Source organism: Amblyraja radiata, chromosome 20 (assembly GCF_010909765.2).
Source record: "Amblyraja radiata isolate CabotCenter1 chromosome 20, sAmbRad1.1.pri, whole genome shotgun sequence".
NCBI classification, from domain to species: domain Eukaryota; kingdom Metazoa; phylum Chordata; class Chondrichthyes; order Rajiformes; family Rajidae; genus Amblyraja; species Amblyraja radiata.
This window is the reverse complement of record NC_045975.1, coordinates 13,727,390-13,741,599: the sequence shown is the minus strand read 5'-3', so window position 1 is coordinate 13,741,599 and position 14,210 is coordinate 13,727,390. Positions and strand designations below refer to the sequence as shown.

The following is a 14,210-nucleotide window of genomic DNA, read 5'->3' as shown; positions in this document are numbered from 1 at the left end:
CCCTGGGTGGACAGGTTGGAGTAAGAAAGGAACCCGGAGGTGGGGGATGGAGAGGGGAGGTTACCTGAAATTGGAAAATGCACTGTTCATGCTGATGGGTTGTAGGCTGATCAAGTGGAATATGAGGTGTTGTTCCCCCAGTTAGTATATGGCCTCGCCTTAGTGATGGAGAAGATAGGCCACAGTACTGCCCCTCCCACAGTGTGCTGCTCCCTCACTGCCCCTCTCACAGTTCATGTTCACAAGTGATAGGAGCAGAATCGGGCCATTCGGCCCATCAAGTCTACCCTGCCATTCAATCATCGCTTTCCCTCTTTGCCCCCTTCTCCTGCCTTCCTTCTCCCCATAACCACTGACACCCGTACTAATCAAAAATCTATCCATCTCTGCCTTAAAGATATCTATTGACCTGGTCTCCACAGCCTTCTGCAGTGGTGGCCCAGTGCAGCGCTCCCTCAGTACACTGCTCAGCAAATGCCTATCTGACAGTATGCGGTCGGAGAGCGAGGAAGGTCGTCGGAGAGTGACGAACACCTCCGAGAATGAAGAGGGAGCTGACCGGAGGGTGGGGGCATCAGAACATGGCGACGTGCCAAGGTGAGGTCTGCGACATGATTTTACCGGCAAAACAAAGCATTTCACTGTACCTACAGGTAGGTACATGTGTCAATAAAGGACCATAGATCCAGACTGGGAATAATGGGAATATATAGCCTGAGTTACCAACTCGAGTGACAGGAAGTGGATTTGAATTTGCAACCTCTTGCCTCAGGAGACAAAATGTTTAAGAAAGAACTGCAGATGCTGGAAAAATCGAAGGTAGACAAAAATGCTGGAGAAATTCAGCGGGTGAGGCAGCATCGATGGAGCGAAGGAATAGGTGACGTTTCGGGCCGAAAGTCACCTATTCCTTCGCTCCATAGATGCTGCCTCACCCGCTGAGTTTCTCCAGCATTTTTGTCTGCCTCAGGGGACAGTTGTGAAGAAGTGTCCTGACCCGAAACATTGCCTATCCATTTTCCTCCATAGATGCTGCCTGGCCCGCTAAGTTCCTCCGGCACTTTGCTTTTGGCTCCAGCATCTACAGTCTCTTGTGCCTCTAACTTTTGTCTTCCCTGTTCCACGCTGCAGGCTGTGGTTCAGGATACTCCAGTTAGTGCAGTGAAGCTCCCTTCACAAGAACAAACAGAGTTCTCAGGAATGCTCAGACTATCCAGCCCTTGATCCTTCAGCACAAAGCATTGCCTTTGGATATGGAAAGAATTTTAAGGATGTCGCAGTAATCTCAATGGTATTTACGGATTACATCAATCGAGCCCTGAATCAGATGTCAGGCATGGATGTTTTGAATTCCAACTGTGGCATTTTGTTTTGTTTAGGGTAGAAAGTAAGAAAAGCTGAAAAGTATGTGGGAAGTGTGTGTTTGTGGGGTTGTTGGGTGGGAGAGTTTATGAGAGATGTTTCCACTTGTTGGGGAATCTAGGACCTTAGAAACATAGAAAATAGGTGCAGGAGTAGGCCATTCGGCCCTTCGAGCCTGCACCACCATTCAATATGATCATGGCTGATCATTCAACTCAGTATCCTGTACCTGCCTTCTCACCATAACCCCTGCTCCCTTTAGCCACAAGGGCCACATCTAACTCCCTCTTAAATATAGCCAATGAACTGGCCTCAACTACCTTCTGTGGCAGAGAATTCCACAGATTCACTACTCTCTGTGTAAAAATTGTTTTTCTCATCTCGGTCCTAAAAGACTTCCCCCTTATCCTTAAACTGTGACCTCTTGTTCTGGACTTCCCCAACATCGGGAACAATCTTCCTGCATCTAGCCTGTCCAACCCCTTAAGAATTTTGTAAGTTTCTATAAGATCCCCCCTCAATCTTCTAAATTCTAGCGACCAGAGGCATCGCCTCAGAATAAAAGATTGTGCTTTTAGAAAGGAGATGGGGAGGAATTTCTTCAGTCAAGGGTGGTGAATCTGTGGACACGAGATGAGAAAATCATTTTTTACACAGAGAGTGGTGAAGCACGTGTTCATTCTAGTGCCTGTAACTCTGTGTCAGACACCATGTACAACTCACAGAAGGCTGTGGAGGCCAAGTCAATGGATATTTCTAAGGTAGAGATTAATAGATTCTTGAGTAGTATGGGGGTCAGAGGTTATGGAAAGAAGGCAGGAGAATGGGGTTGAGAGAGAAAGATAGATCGGCCATGATTGAATGGCGGAGTAGACTTGATGGGCCGATCGGCTTAATTCCGCTGCTATAACTTTTGAACATGACAGCCGATGGGTTCACTTTCAGTACTGGAGTTGCTTGAAGTCCAGGGTATGGCAGGAGCCAGTGGCACCTGTACTCCTGATATAGGAGCAAGGGTCCAGCAATGAAGGAGGCCATGTGGCCCACAGTCCGTGCCAGATCCGTGTGGGAGTCATCCAGCTAGTCTCACAGCCTGAAGCACGTGTTCATTCTAGTGCCTGTGCAGTTCTCTTTGACTGTCCAGAGTGACTAAACTGAACTGAATCTACCTCCACTATCCTGCTGGCGGTCTGTTTCAGACACTGCTCGAGTTGATAAGAACTCACGGGAGACCATGCATCAGGAGTGCATTCCCAATGGTATGGAAGGTCAGTCTGGCAATGAAGAGTTAAGCAGGCGGTACACAGTTCTCCCAGACCCTGCCAAATCCACCAAACTCAGCGCAGACACAATGCCCAGATGTTTTCAAAAGCTTGATCACGAGTTGGTTTCATGAAACAATTAAATTTAATCCTGTATACTGACATCTTGGAGCATGAGAGGTACATCGATACAATTACATGTCACTCCCTCACCGCCCATCCCAAAGTGCAGCACTCTCTCAGTACTGCCCCCCCCCCCCACCACAGTGTGGCTCCCTCAGTACTGCCCCTCCCTCAATCATGGAAGTAATTGTAAGACATAGAAATAGCTGATAAAGTACAAGCTTTTCTATAGCTGAAACCCAAACATTTAGAAACAATGCTATGCAGAACAGAATTGTTCAAGTCTGTTGTTTTATTTGTGATGAAAATAATCATTTTTTAAGTCGTGGCAATCCAACAATTTACATACAAAATAAATATTGTTATAATACAATTCTACATCAAGTTGTTTGTCTTGAAGTTCAGAAGAAGCACGCACAAATAAAATTATATACTGTACATCACGCTATGTGCAGCATCTATTCACCACAGTACCCTGACGCCCTACACACACAACTGGTGGTTCCATGGTGATGCTGTTTAAACTATGGTCGCTTCAGGCTAAATAAACTTCTCTTTATGTAAAGGCTTTCACATATCACCAATCAAATATTCTGGACACTTCCCTAAATAAGATTTAATAGGAACCTGATGGGCAACTTCTTGGTTAGTGTGGTGAGTATATGGAACGAGCTGCCAGAGGAAGTAATTGAAGCAGGTTTAATAACAACATTTAAAATACATTGGATACATGGTTAGGAAAAGGATAGAATCAAATGGTTCTATACTTATATGGACCAAACTTGGGAAAATGGGACTAGTTTAGTTAGGGCATGGTCCGCATGGATGAGTTGGGCTGAAGGGCCTGTTTCCGTGCCGTATGACCCTAGTGACTGGTAGCCAGTGCCTTATACGAGCTGGTTAGGTACCTCCACAGCACACAGCTTAAGTCCCAGCATGTACTGCAGAAGTATCAATAGCAACTCCATCACCAAAGCCTTCTCTGAATACTTGGCACCTGCTGTTCTTGTGATCACCAATACCAACACCTTTTATCGACCAGACTCCTTACCGAGACCACCTTCAGGAGCAATGGTGGCTACAGCAATGAACCGAGGAGAAGACTGCCTCTTCCCAACTACAAGAATATACCCGGCAAGCAGGCAAGAGGGCTCATTGCTGGAGTAAATCAAGGGTCCAGCCAGCATTTCTGGAAGATATGGGTAGGTGATGTTTCGGGATGGGACTTTTATTCAGCTGGAAAAGAGGTAGTGGGAGGGGGGGAGGGATAAAGTCTGGCAAGTGATAGGTGGACAACGGCAAGAGGTAAAATAAAAGACAAAAGGCTGTAAGCTAAGGAGAGAAGAGGTGTGCAATGTGAAGCCAGTGGAAGGGTTATGGGTGGAAAGTTACATTGTCCGTGTAAGTACAGCATGTAGTCATTTCATGAAAGCAGTCCTTTCCCAACAGGAGACGTCCTGACATCAATGACACAAAGATGGGGGCAGAATTTACCCCAGCTCATGGGGCAAACATGAGGTATCATTCACTGGAGCCAGTGCTCTCTACAGTCTGTGGCATTCCTTGCTCCAGCGCAGACTTCCAGTTATAGTCTTTAGAACTACCGGCAGCTCATCACAAAATTCACTCCTGTTGGAGGAATCATAGTAATTTATATAAAAATCCATGTTGTTGAACTGATGCACTGCCAGAGAACACTGACAACATGCGCAGCCCAAGCACTCCCTGTGAAAGCCACTGACCAGGGAGCGGTGAGAGGCACACACAAACTACAAGGTGCTGGACGTTTCATGTTTCATTCTCTCTCTCTTTTGATCATACTCTTGAGAGGCCCACTTTACACTTGAATGGCTGGGCTCACATCAACAATATTACCGCTCTTTCTGGGCATCTGGAATTAACATAATTTTCACTTCAAAGTGGAGCCGAGCATTAGAAGAGGCTGCAACATAACCAGGCAGTACTGAGACTACATGCTTCATACACCCACTCTTTACTAACGTTCATGTGGACGTACATGTGTAAATCTGCCGTGCTTCATGGAATCTTGTATGTGGATGTATAAGTGTGTGTGTGGTCAGGCTGGTAAATGTATGCTGATGTGCCTGTCTCTTGAGATGGAGGACGAGATCCATTTTGGACAATTCTACATTGTTCATTCATTATGAAAGGCACAGTATCTAAAACAGGGGTGGTGTATTCATTGTTATTTTATACCGGCCTGACTTTGAATGCACTTCATGCTAATTATTGTACAATACAAGTTATGCATCAACTGGATAGCAGAAGAATTTCACTATTTCAATGCTGTTCATTACTAAATCCTCTTGGGGGAAAAGAAACAAGAAGGGTTTGGCGACTTGTACAAGTTGGGTAATATGTTTGAATAGTGTTAGTTAATAAAGAGCTCTAACCTACATGGATATTAAACGAGATGGGCTCTGCTTGATGTATGATACAGGTCCCACATCCTTCCCGCTGCCACAGCCAGGGATGAGACTAATTACAGCATGTTCAGCTGAAGCATTAGCTGTGTTACCTGGGATAGTGGGCTAGACTTCTTGGGACAGGTTGGATAACTGGGTCTTTTTTCTTTGAAGCCTGACAGATTACCTTTTTGAGATGTACAAGATCATGGAGGCCATAGATAAAGTGAATACTAACAGTGTTTTTTCCCAGAGTAGAAGATTCCAAAACTAGAGAGCATAGGCTTAAGGTGAGAGGGAGAGAGTTGAGAGGGACTTAAGGGACAACCTTTTCAAGACGGTAGTCGGTATCTGGAATAAGCTGTCACAGGAAGCTAAAGAAGTGAATACAATTACAACTTTCAAAAGACATTTGGGCGGATATATGGATAGGAATGGAAATGATATAGGCAAATGGGACTAGCCCAATATGTCAGATGGACAAGATGACTGAGGGATTAGAGACCAGGACGAGAGCTCTAAATTCAAGGGGCTCATAGCCTAGTCAGCATGGACAAGCTGGGCCCAAGGGCCTGTTTCCTTGCTGTACAGTTCTATGACCCTATGAGTATGACTCTAAGAAGAAAGGTTGTGTCAGTTTTGCTCCTTTTCACCTTTTAGACAATTTCAGACCAGCAGAAACAAGCCACAAATTTCACAACTGCTGTAAAATGAAAGGTAATATCGCTTCACATTGACATGAAGTGATGCAGCAAGTAAAAGATGGCTAATTGCCCAGTGAATTGCAGTCCGAGGTCACACTACAACAATAAGCTGATTGATAGAACCTCTTTAGTGCAGAGAATCTGCACAGAGCACATTGCAGGACAATAAACTGACATGTAGCGGCAGAGATATCAGGACAACAGACTTAGGCCAGGCAAGACACAACAAGAGGAGCGAGGGAGAGAGTGAGTGAGACAGCTTCAGAGAGAGGCCCGGCAGCAGCTGAATGCTCGGACGCCAATAGTGGAATAATTAAAATGTGATCAAATAACTAGAACTGGAGTTGTGCAGAATTGTGAAGCGTGAACAAGCTGGACAAGATGACTGAGGGATCAGAGACGAGGACGAGAGCTCTTAAGTCAACGTGCTCATTGCCTTCAAGTCAGTGGCAATCAACAAGGACCAGGGGTGTTGGTGAATGGGCAGTTGCAATCCCCTCAAACCTCAGCCAACTGACTCACAATAAACCGATGCCAATGCCGATACCAATAACAATACCAATAACAATACCGGTACCAATATCAACTTCTCTTCTGTATGTTTTGTGCCACAAAGGAGCCAAAAACCTGTAACTATGTTCAGCTCAGGAGCACATAATTAAATCACGAATCCACTGTGATTACAGAGCAGGTGATTTCTCATATCGTGTGGTGAGTCATTTGGTTTGCTGGAAGCATGATAGCACAAAAGCTTACAAATATTCTTCTTATTTAGTAATGACTGTACATTAATCTGAGGTGTAGGTACATGCAATATGATTCTGAAGAAGTGGTATATACGGAAACAGTTCATCTTTGGACATGGTCATTTATTGCTAAGTGTTTCTGATGTCATTTGAGATTTATATTTTAAAGGAATTGATGGTTGAATCCAGATGACTCATTTGAGCTGGACATAGAGTTGTACAGCACAGCACAGCCATGTTTATGTTGCCCATCACGTCTCTCTATACTAATATCCCTTGCCTGCACTCATTCCATCTCTTATTTTGATACTTGTCCAGGTGACTCTAAATGTTGTTACTATTCCTGCCTCCACTGCCTCTGGTAGCTCGTTCCAGATACTGTGTGAAAAAATTACCCCTCAGATCCCCATTAGACCTCCTCCCTCGCACACACCAAAACTAGGGATAGGGACGTCAGGTGAGATGGGTTGGAGACGGTATGGATTTAAGTGTTTTAGATTATAGGTAGGTGACCGTGTGGACTAGATCACATGGATGAACGATGGTGGAGGTATCGATGGGTGATGTGAATGGTTTTTTGAGGTGTGAGCGATTAGTTTTTGGGGCAAAATCCTCACGCTTTCCTGCAGTCCTTTTCCATTAATTGTGTCACCTAGAGATACATAGAAGGATAATCTGCATCCTAGTGCCATTGGAGAATTTGGATACGAACTCTCCTTCAGAAGGTATAGGGAAAACTGGCCGTAGACCTTGCAAGTGTAACCAGAGTCTCCAGATTGAGGCGAGCCTCCTGTGCATATTCACGTTCACAGTGATTGACAGAACATAGCACCTGTACATCTCTACATTGCCTCTAGCCTCAAGAACAAGATCAGACAAATGATTTAAATCAGACAGTGACATTTCAGAAGAGGATTCAATTAATTACAGACACCTTAGGGAAATACAAGTTTTGTGGAATTTTTAAGGATTGGATATATTTTTAATTGTGTAACTTTAACCAGGTATGTTAGTTTACATTTCATTTATCAAAGTTAACATATGATTTTGCAGAAAACTTTGAGAGCGTCTGTCCCAGACTGTGGTGCTCCTTTTCTGTTCTCAAATGCACCCTAGCAACACAGCAATTTGCATTTACATCATGCTTTGAACATGAAAGGTCACAACACACAGAGGAGTTAGCAAAATTACCATGGATGCTGAAACAGGAGATGTGAGGAGCGCTGACCCAATGGTAAGTGTGAGGAGCATCTTAAAGCAGGAGGACGGGGAACCAGTGTAAATCGGACTCACACTGTGGGGCTAAGATAGCTCAAGGCATGCCATCAGTGAGTGGGGAGTCAGAGTGGGCACACGAGAGGGATGTGATGGGGGGGAAGGAAATGCAGCAGATGGGGAAGCCATCAAAAGATTACTTTCAAGATGAGAATTTTAAATCAGTCAGATGCAAGTGATGAGTTGGATTCTGAATAAACTCATTAACAGGAGGGAGGCTAGTCAAGACGACTGTGGTGAGTTTAAGACTGGAGATGGTGATGGTGTCAAGGTTTTAGCATCAGGTCGAAGTGTGAAGACGGATATATTAATCACTTTACTGTCCCCACACTTTGACCTGGTGCTAAAACCTTGACACCATCACCGTCTCCAGTCTTAATGTCACCACAATCCTCTTGACTCATGATAGCACGGGCATGGGGCGGAAACTAGCGCAGCTTAGAACAGAAGATTGTAGCGGTAAGGGCCTGACAAGCTGGTGGCAGGGACCAGTGATGGTCTCACGGGGTTGAGGTACAGAGTTAAGGTAAAGGGGCAAAACCGTGGAGGTAATCACCAGACGCAGGTTGTGGAGAAGGCCCACGGACTAGTCATGAGGGGATAGGACTACTTACACTGGCAATTAACACGGTGGGGGCAAAACTGAGTGGTCGGAAGCGAGAGTGAAATCAGCGTTGCAGGAAGGTCCCAGATTGTGATGTTGAGAGTGAGCTGGAGGAAGTTGGAAGTATTCGAGACAGATGAGGGTTTAGCACTTGGCTGACATGGGGAGAGGTAGAAGAGATGGCTAACAGGGTCCCCACCTCACTCTGAATGTAATGTAATGACCATCGGCAGCTATAGTGGTTGTGTGGTGATGGAGAGCTCAAGGCCAGGAGCTTACTCAGTGGTGCTGGCTAAAAGGGCCGAATGGCCTACTCCTGCACCAGTTTTCTATGTTTCTTACAGCCTGACCGTGTTCGAGGATCATGGGGTGGAGCGAGGGGTGGGTGGGGTGTGGGAGAGGGTCATTGTTCTGTTCCCTCGGGGAGTGCAGGATGTAAAGTTGGAAGCGGGTAAAGTGTGTATGGTTGGTGAAGGAAGATAGCAGCAAGCTTTGACCAGTGAATGAGTCCATGGGCAATTGGCAAAGCCATGGGCATGAAGTGCTACGGTCAGGATGATTCAGAATCTAGGAGAAGGGTGTTCAGTAAGAGGATAGGCAAGGTGGCTGTGCTGAGAAATCATCATGTGTTTCACTCTCTATTACCGCATCACAAAGTTTAAATTCACCACAATGTGCACTCTGGATATATGTGTGTAGTTATAAACGAGCTATTCTCTACAGTACTTATACCTGTGGGGTCAGCTTGAGGTGTTGCTTCGTTTGCTGGGCAGTAGGAAGGGTCTGTTTGGCAATCGCTGTAAGGCAGCCTTGGCTGTCAGGGGCCGAACAGGGTGTCGGGCAAGAGGCCTCTCGGGGGTTTTTGTGGACGATCGGATTATCGGCCGATGGCTGTCAATAACTTTTTGAGATCTCTTGTCAACCTGTGGCCTGCTAATGAAAATAATAGCACTATAATTAGTTTCTCCAAGAGAAGTGAGAAAACTGGTTGAATGCATTCCTCATTGGTGACTTGGGGACATTATTGTCTTGGTTACTATTTATTTTAAAGTGCTTCTTACATTAGTTGCTCACCCCTCACCGCCCCGTCAGATGCTGAACAGTGCTTTACCTAGGCTGGATGTGGGGAATTACTGACGGCAGCTGAAGGTGGACAAGAGGGTTCCCCTGATGAAAATATTAAGCCATCCAGTTTATCATTCTTCTGCTCAGGAATAACAGCTCTTCAAACGTTCCATATCGCTTCACAACCTAAATAACAAACTTCGCCACTTCTAAAAATTTGTATCGAGTGGAAAGTTAAAAGGTTGCCGTATCGTGATCCTCTTCCATCCCAGGCATCGGTCAAGATCATACACGTGGCAGGATCTGAGGTGGCCAAAGAATGCCCAGCCTTCCTGTGTTCCCCGAGACACTCAAAATACTCAATGCCTTCCTACTTGGAAACTAAATATTCCAGGATTTCGTTGCTTCAGGTGTGATAGAATTGGAGGGGCAAGAGGTGGAGGTGTTGCATTGCTTATCATGGAAGATATTACAGCAGTGCTTTGGCAGGATAGATTAGAGGGCTCGTCTAGGGAGGCTATTTGGGTGGAACTGAGAAATGGGAAAGGGGTGGCAACACTTATAGGGGTGTATTATAGACCGCCAAATGGGGAGCGAGAATTGGAAGAGCAAATATGTAAGGAGATTGCAGATATTAGTAGTAAGCACAAGGTAGTGATTGTGGGAGATTTCAATTTTCCACACATAGACTGGGAAACACATTCTGTAAATGGGCTGGATGGGTTGGAGTATGTAAAATGTGTGCAGGATAGTTTTTTGCAGCAATACATAGAAGTACCTACTAGAGAGGGGGCGGTGCTGGACCTCCTGTTCAGAAATGAGACGGGTCAGGTGGCAGAGGTATGCGTTGGGGAACAGTTCGGGACCAGTGATCACAATACCATTAGTTTCAATATATTTATGGAGAGGGTCAGAACTGGACCTAGGGTTGAAATTTTTGATTGGAGAAAGGCTAACTTTGAGGAGATGCGAAAGGATTTAAAAGAAGTAAATTGGGACAGTTTGTTTTATGGGAAAGATGTGGAAGAGAAATGGAAGACATTTAAAGGTGAAATTTTAAGAGTACAGAATCTTTATGTCCCTGTTCGGTTGAAAGGAAATAGTAAAAATTGGAAAGAGCCATGGTTTTCAAGGGAAATTGGACACGGTTCGGAAAAAGAGAGAGATCTACAATAATTATAGGCAGCATGGAGTAAATTGGGTGCTTGAGGAGTATAAAGAATGTAAAAATAATCAAGAAATAAATTAGAAAAGCTAAAAGAAGATATGAGGTTGCTTTGGCAAGTAAGGTGAAAGTAAATCCAAAGGGTTTCTACAGCTATATTAATAGCAAAAGGATAACAAGGGATAAAATTGGTCCATTAGAGAGTCAGAGTGGACAGCTATCTGCAGAGCCAAAAGAGATGGGGGAGATATTGAACAATTTATTTTCTTTGGTATTCACCAAGGAGAAGGATATTGAATTATGTGAGGTAAGGGAAACAAGTAGAGTAGCTATGGAAACTATGAGATTCAAAGAAGAGGAAGTACTGACACTTTTGAGAAATATAAAAGTGGATAAGTCTCCAGGTCCGGACAGGATATTCCCTAGGACATTGAGGGAAGTTAGTGTAGAAATAGCAGGGGCTATGACAGAAATATTTCAAATGTCATTAGAAACGGGAATAGTGCCGGAGGGTTGGCGTACTGCGCATGTTGTTCCATTGTTTAAAAAGAGGTCTAAGAGTAAACCTAGCAATTATAGACCTGTTAGTTTGACGTCAGTGCTGGGCAAATTAATGGAAAGGATACTTAGAGATAATATATATAAGCATCTGGATAAACAGGGTCTGATTAGGAACAGTCAACATGGATTTGTGCCTGGAAGGTCATGTTTGACTAATGTTCTTGAATTGTTTGAAGAGGTTACTCGGGAAATTGATGAGGGTAAAGCAGTGGATGTTGTATATATGGACTTCAGTAAGGCCTTTGACAAGGTTCCTCACGGAAGGTTGGTTAAGAAGGTTCAATTGTTGGGTATTAATGGTGGAGTAGCAAGATGGATTCAACAGTGGCTGAATGGGAGATGCCAGAGAGTAATGGTGGATGGTTGTTTGTCAGGTTGGAGGCCAGTGACTAGTGGGGTGCCACAGGGATCTGTGTTGGGTCCACTGTTGTTTGTCATGTACATCAATGATCTGGATGATGGTGTGGTAAATTGGATTAGTAAGTATGCAGATGATACTAAGATAGGTGGGGTTGTGGATAATGAAATAGATTTTCAAAGTCTACAGAGAGATTTATGCCAGTTGGAAGAGTGGGCTGAAAGATGGCAGATGGAGTGTGAGGTGCTGATAAGTGTGAGGTGCTACATCTTGGCAGGACAAATCAAAATAGGACGTACATGGTAAATGGTAGGGAATTGAAGAATGCAGGTGAACAGAGGGATCTGGGAATAACTGTGCACAGTTCCCTGAAAGTGGAATCTCATGTAGATAGGGTGGTAAAGAAAGCTTTTGGTATGCTGGCCTTTATAAATCAGAGCATTGAGTATAGAAGTTGGGATGTAATGTTAAAATTGTACAAGGCATTGGTGAAAGCCAATTCTGGAGTATGGTGTACAATTTTGGTTGCCTAATTATAGGAAGGATGTCAACAAAATAGAGAGAGTACAGAGGAGATTTACTAGAATGCTGCCTGGGTTTCAGCAACTAAGTTACAGAGAAAAGTTGAACAAGTTAGGGCTTTATTCTTTGGAGCGCAGAAGGTTAAGGGGGGACTTGATAGAGGTCTTTAAAATGATGAGAGGGATAGACAGAGTTGACGTGGATAAGCTTTTCCCACTGAGAGTAGGGAAGATTCAAACAAGGGGACATGACTTGAGAATTAAGGGACAGAAGTTTAGGGGTAACATGAGGGGGAACTTCTTTACTCAGAGAGTGGTGGCTGTGTGGAATGAGCTTCCAGTGAAGGTGGAGGAGGCAGGTTCGTTTTTATCATTTAAAAATAAATTGGATAGTTATATGGACGGGAAAGGAATGGAGGGTTATGGTCTGAGCGCAGGTATATGGGACTAGGGGAGAATACGTGTTCGGCACGGACTAGAAGGGTCGAGATGGCCTGTTTCCGTGCTGTAATTGTTATATGGTTATATGGTTATACTAGCACTCTGCCAATTTGAGCAGAGTTGGGGCAGGGTCAGTGACAATGTTACATTTTTCGAAGGAATGGTTGAAGATGCTCTTAAGGCATTTTTCACATCTCCCTGGAAAACATGGAGTGTCTGGTGTCAGGCACAGAGGATGTAGCCCGTCCTTTGGAGGTGGTGGCATATGATCATACAGTCATGGAGTTATTCGGCTCATGTCCACGTCAACCTTTTTGCCCATCAACACTATTCACATTTGACAGTATTAGGTCCATGTCCTCCTTTGCCTTGCCTATTTGTGCCTAAACGTCACTTAAACACAGTGATGGTGTCTGATTCCACCTCCTCCATGAGGAATTGCCCCTTATCTCAGTCCTACTCTTTATTTTAAAGCCAAGGTGTGGTTCTGGACTCCTCAGCTCAAGGAAGCTCTACCTACCCTGTAAGAATTTCAAATTCCTCAATTAGCTGTCCTCTCATTTCTCCAAATTCCAGGTAACAAAGGACTTGGGAGGTATTAAAAAAATAAAAACAGCAAATGAAAATTAAATTAACAGTTAAAAAATTTGAAACACATATTTAGTCACACCTGTAAAAATAATTTGTTACTTTTAAATTTGGCAAAATGGGACTAGCTTAGGCGTGGCATCTCACTATTTGTTAGACACTATGAATCTACAACTTCTTCATCCCAAATTGAGGAACCTGCCCTCCGGCTGCTGATTCACTGGATCTGTTGGGTCTGGCCTCAGATCAATGGGCAGACGTCCAAGCCTGGGAGCTGGGAATCTTGAGGAAGTCTGTGCTTTGCCATTGGACTTCAGGGGGAGCCTCACAGCAGAGCACAAAGGTCCCGGGGCCGAGGCTTATTTGGGCAGGAAAGCCGTAGCCCACCCTGTGGTCAGGGTCACTGGTTCCACCCAGCTAAGTGCTGGCAGAACTAAGCACTGCCTGCCCCCGTCCTGTTACTTTGCGATGGTGTGGGATTCTGAAACAGAAGGCGCAGTAGCATTAATCGTCGTACCTGCTAGCTCGAGGTCCAAGTGCTGCTGGTCCAGAGACTGGTCGGAGGCTCTCCAGGGCGGTGAGTGTGTACAGCCCGGCTACCAGCTTGTCTTGTGGTGGAACTCCCAGTGAACCAGTGGCGGCACTGTCTTCACCAAACACAGCAGAAGCTTCCTCAGCCTCCTGCAATCGCTCGGCTTCTATCTGTAGAGGTCTCCTTAAGCGTCTAACCCTGAAGTCAAGAACTTTGTGTGACTTTGCTGGTGCTTCTTGAGGTGAAGGAGGAATGGGAGACAGTGCTTGATTAAAGGCTGTGACCAGCAAGCCTTCAGTATCAGAAAGCAGACCTGAAAGAGAAGTACATTTACTGATTAGCGAAACACAGATTTAACTGGGCGATTAGTGGGCTGAGTTCTGTACACCATGACTTGCTCTTGGAAGATGTGTGGCACACATTTACCAGAATAATTCAGGGACCAACAGGATGAAATGATGGTGGCAGTTTGCACAG

General features: G+C 44.7%; 1 protein-coding gene across 2 annotated transcripts in view; it reads right to left on the bottom strand.

The window, feature by feature from the left end:
• Positions 1–3,019: 3,019 nt before the first annotated feature.
• Positions 3,020–14,210, bottom strand: part of lrrc56 (leucine rich repeat containing 56) — a 90,824-nt gene continuing 79,633 nt past the window's right edge. The window contains exons 12-13 of one of the 2 annotated variants that reach the window (XM_033038876.1): positions 13,719–14,046; positions 3,020–9,435 (exon numbers count right to left, since the gene is read on the bottom strand). In XM_033038876.1, the coding sequence (XP_032894767.1) occupies positions 9,243–9,435; positions 13,719–14,046 (521 nt within the window). In that variant the 3' untranslated portion in view covers positions 3,020–9,242. The remainder of the gene's footprint in view (positions 9,436–13,718; positions 14,047–14,210) is intronic. The other variant, XM_033038877.1, reaches the window with a different exon arrangement.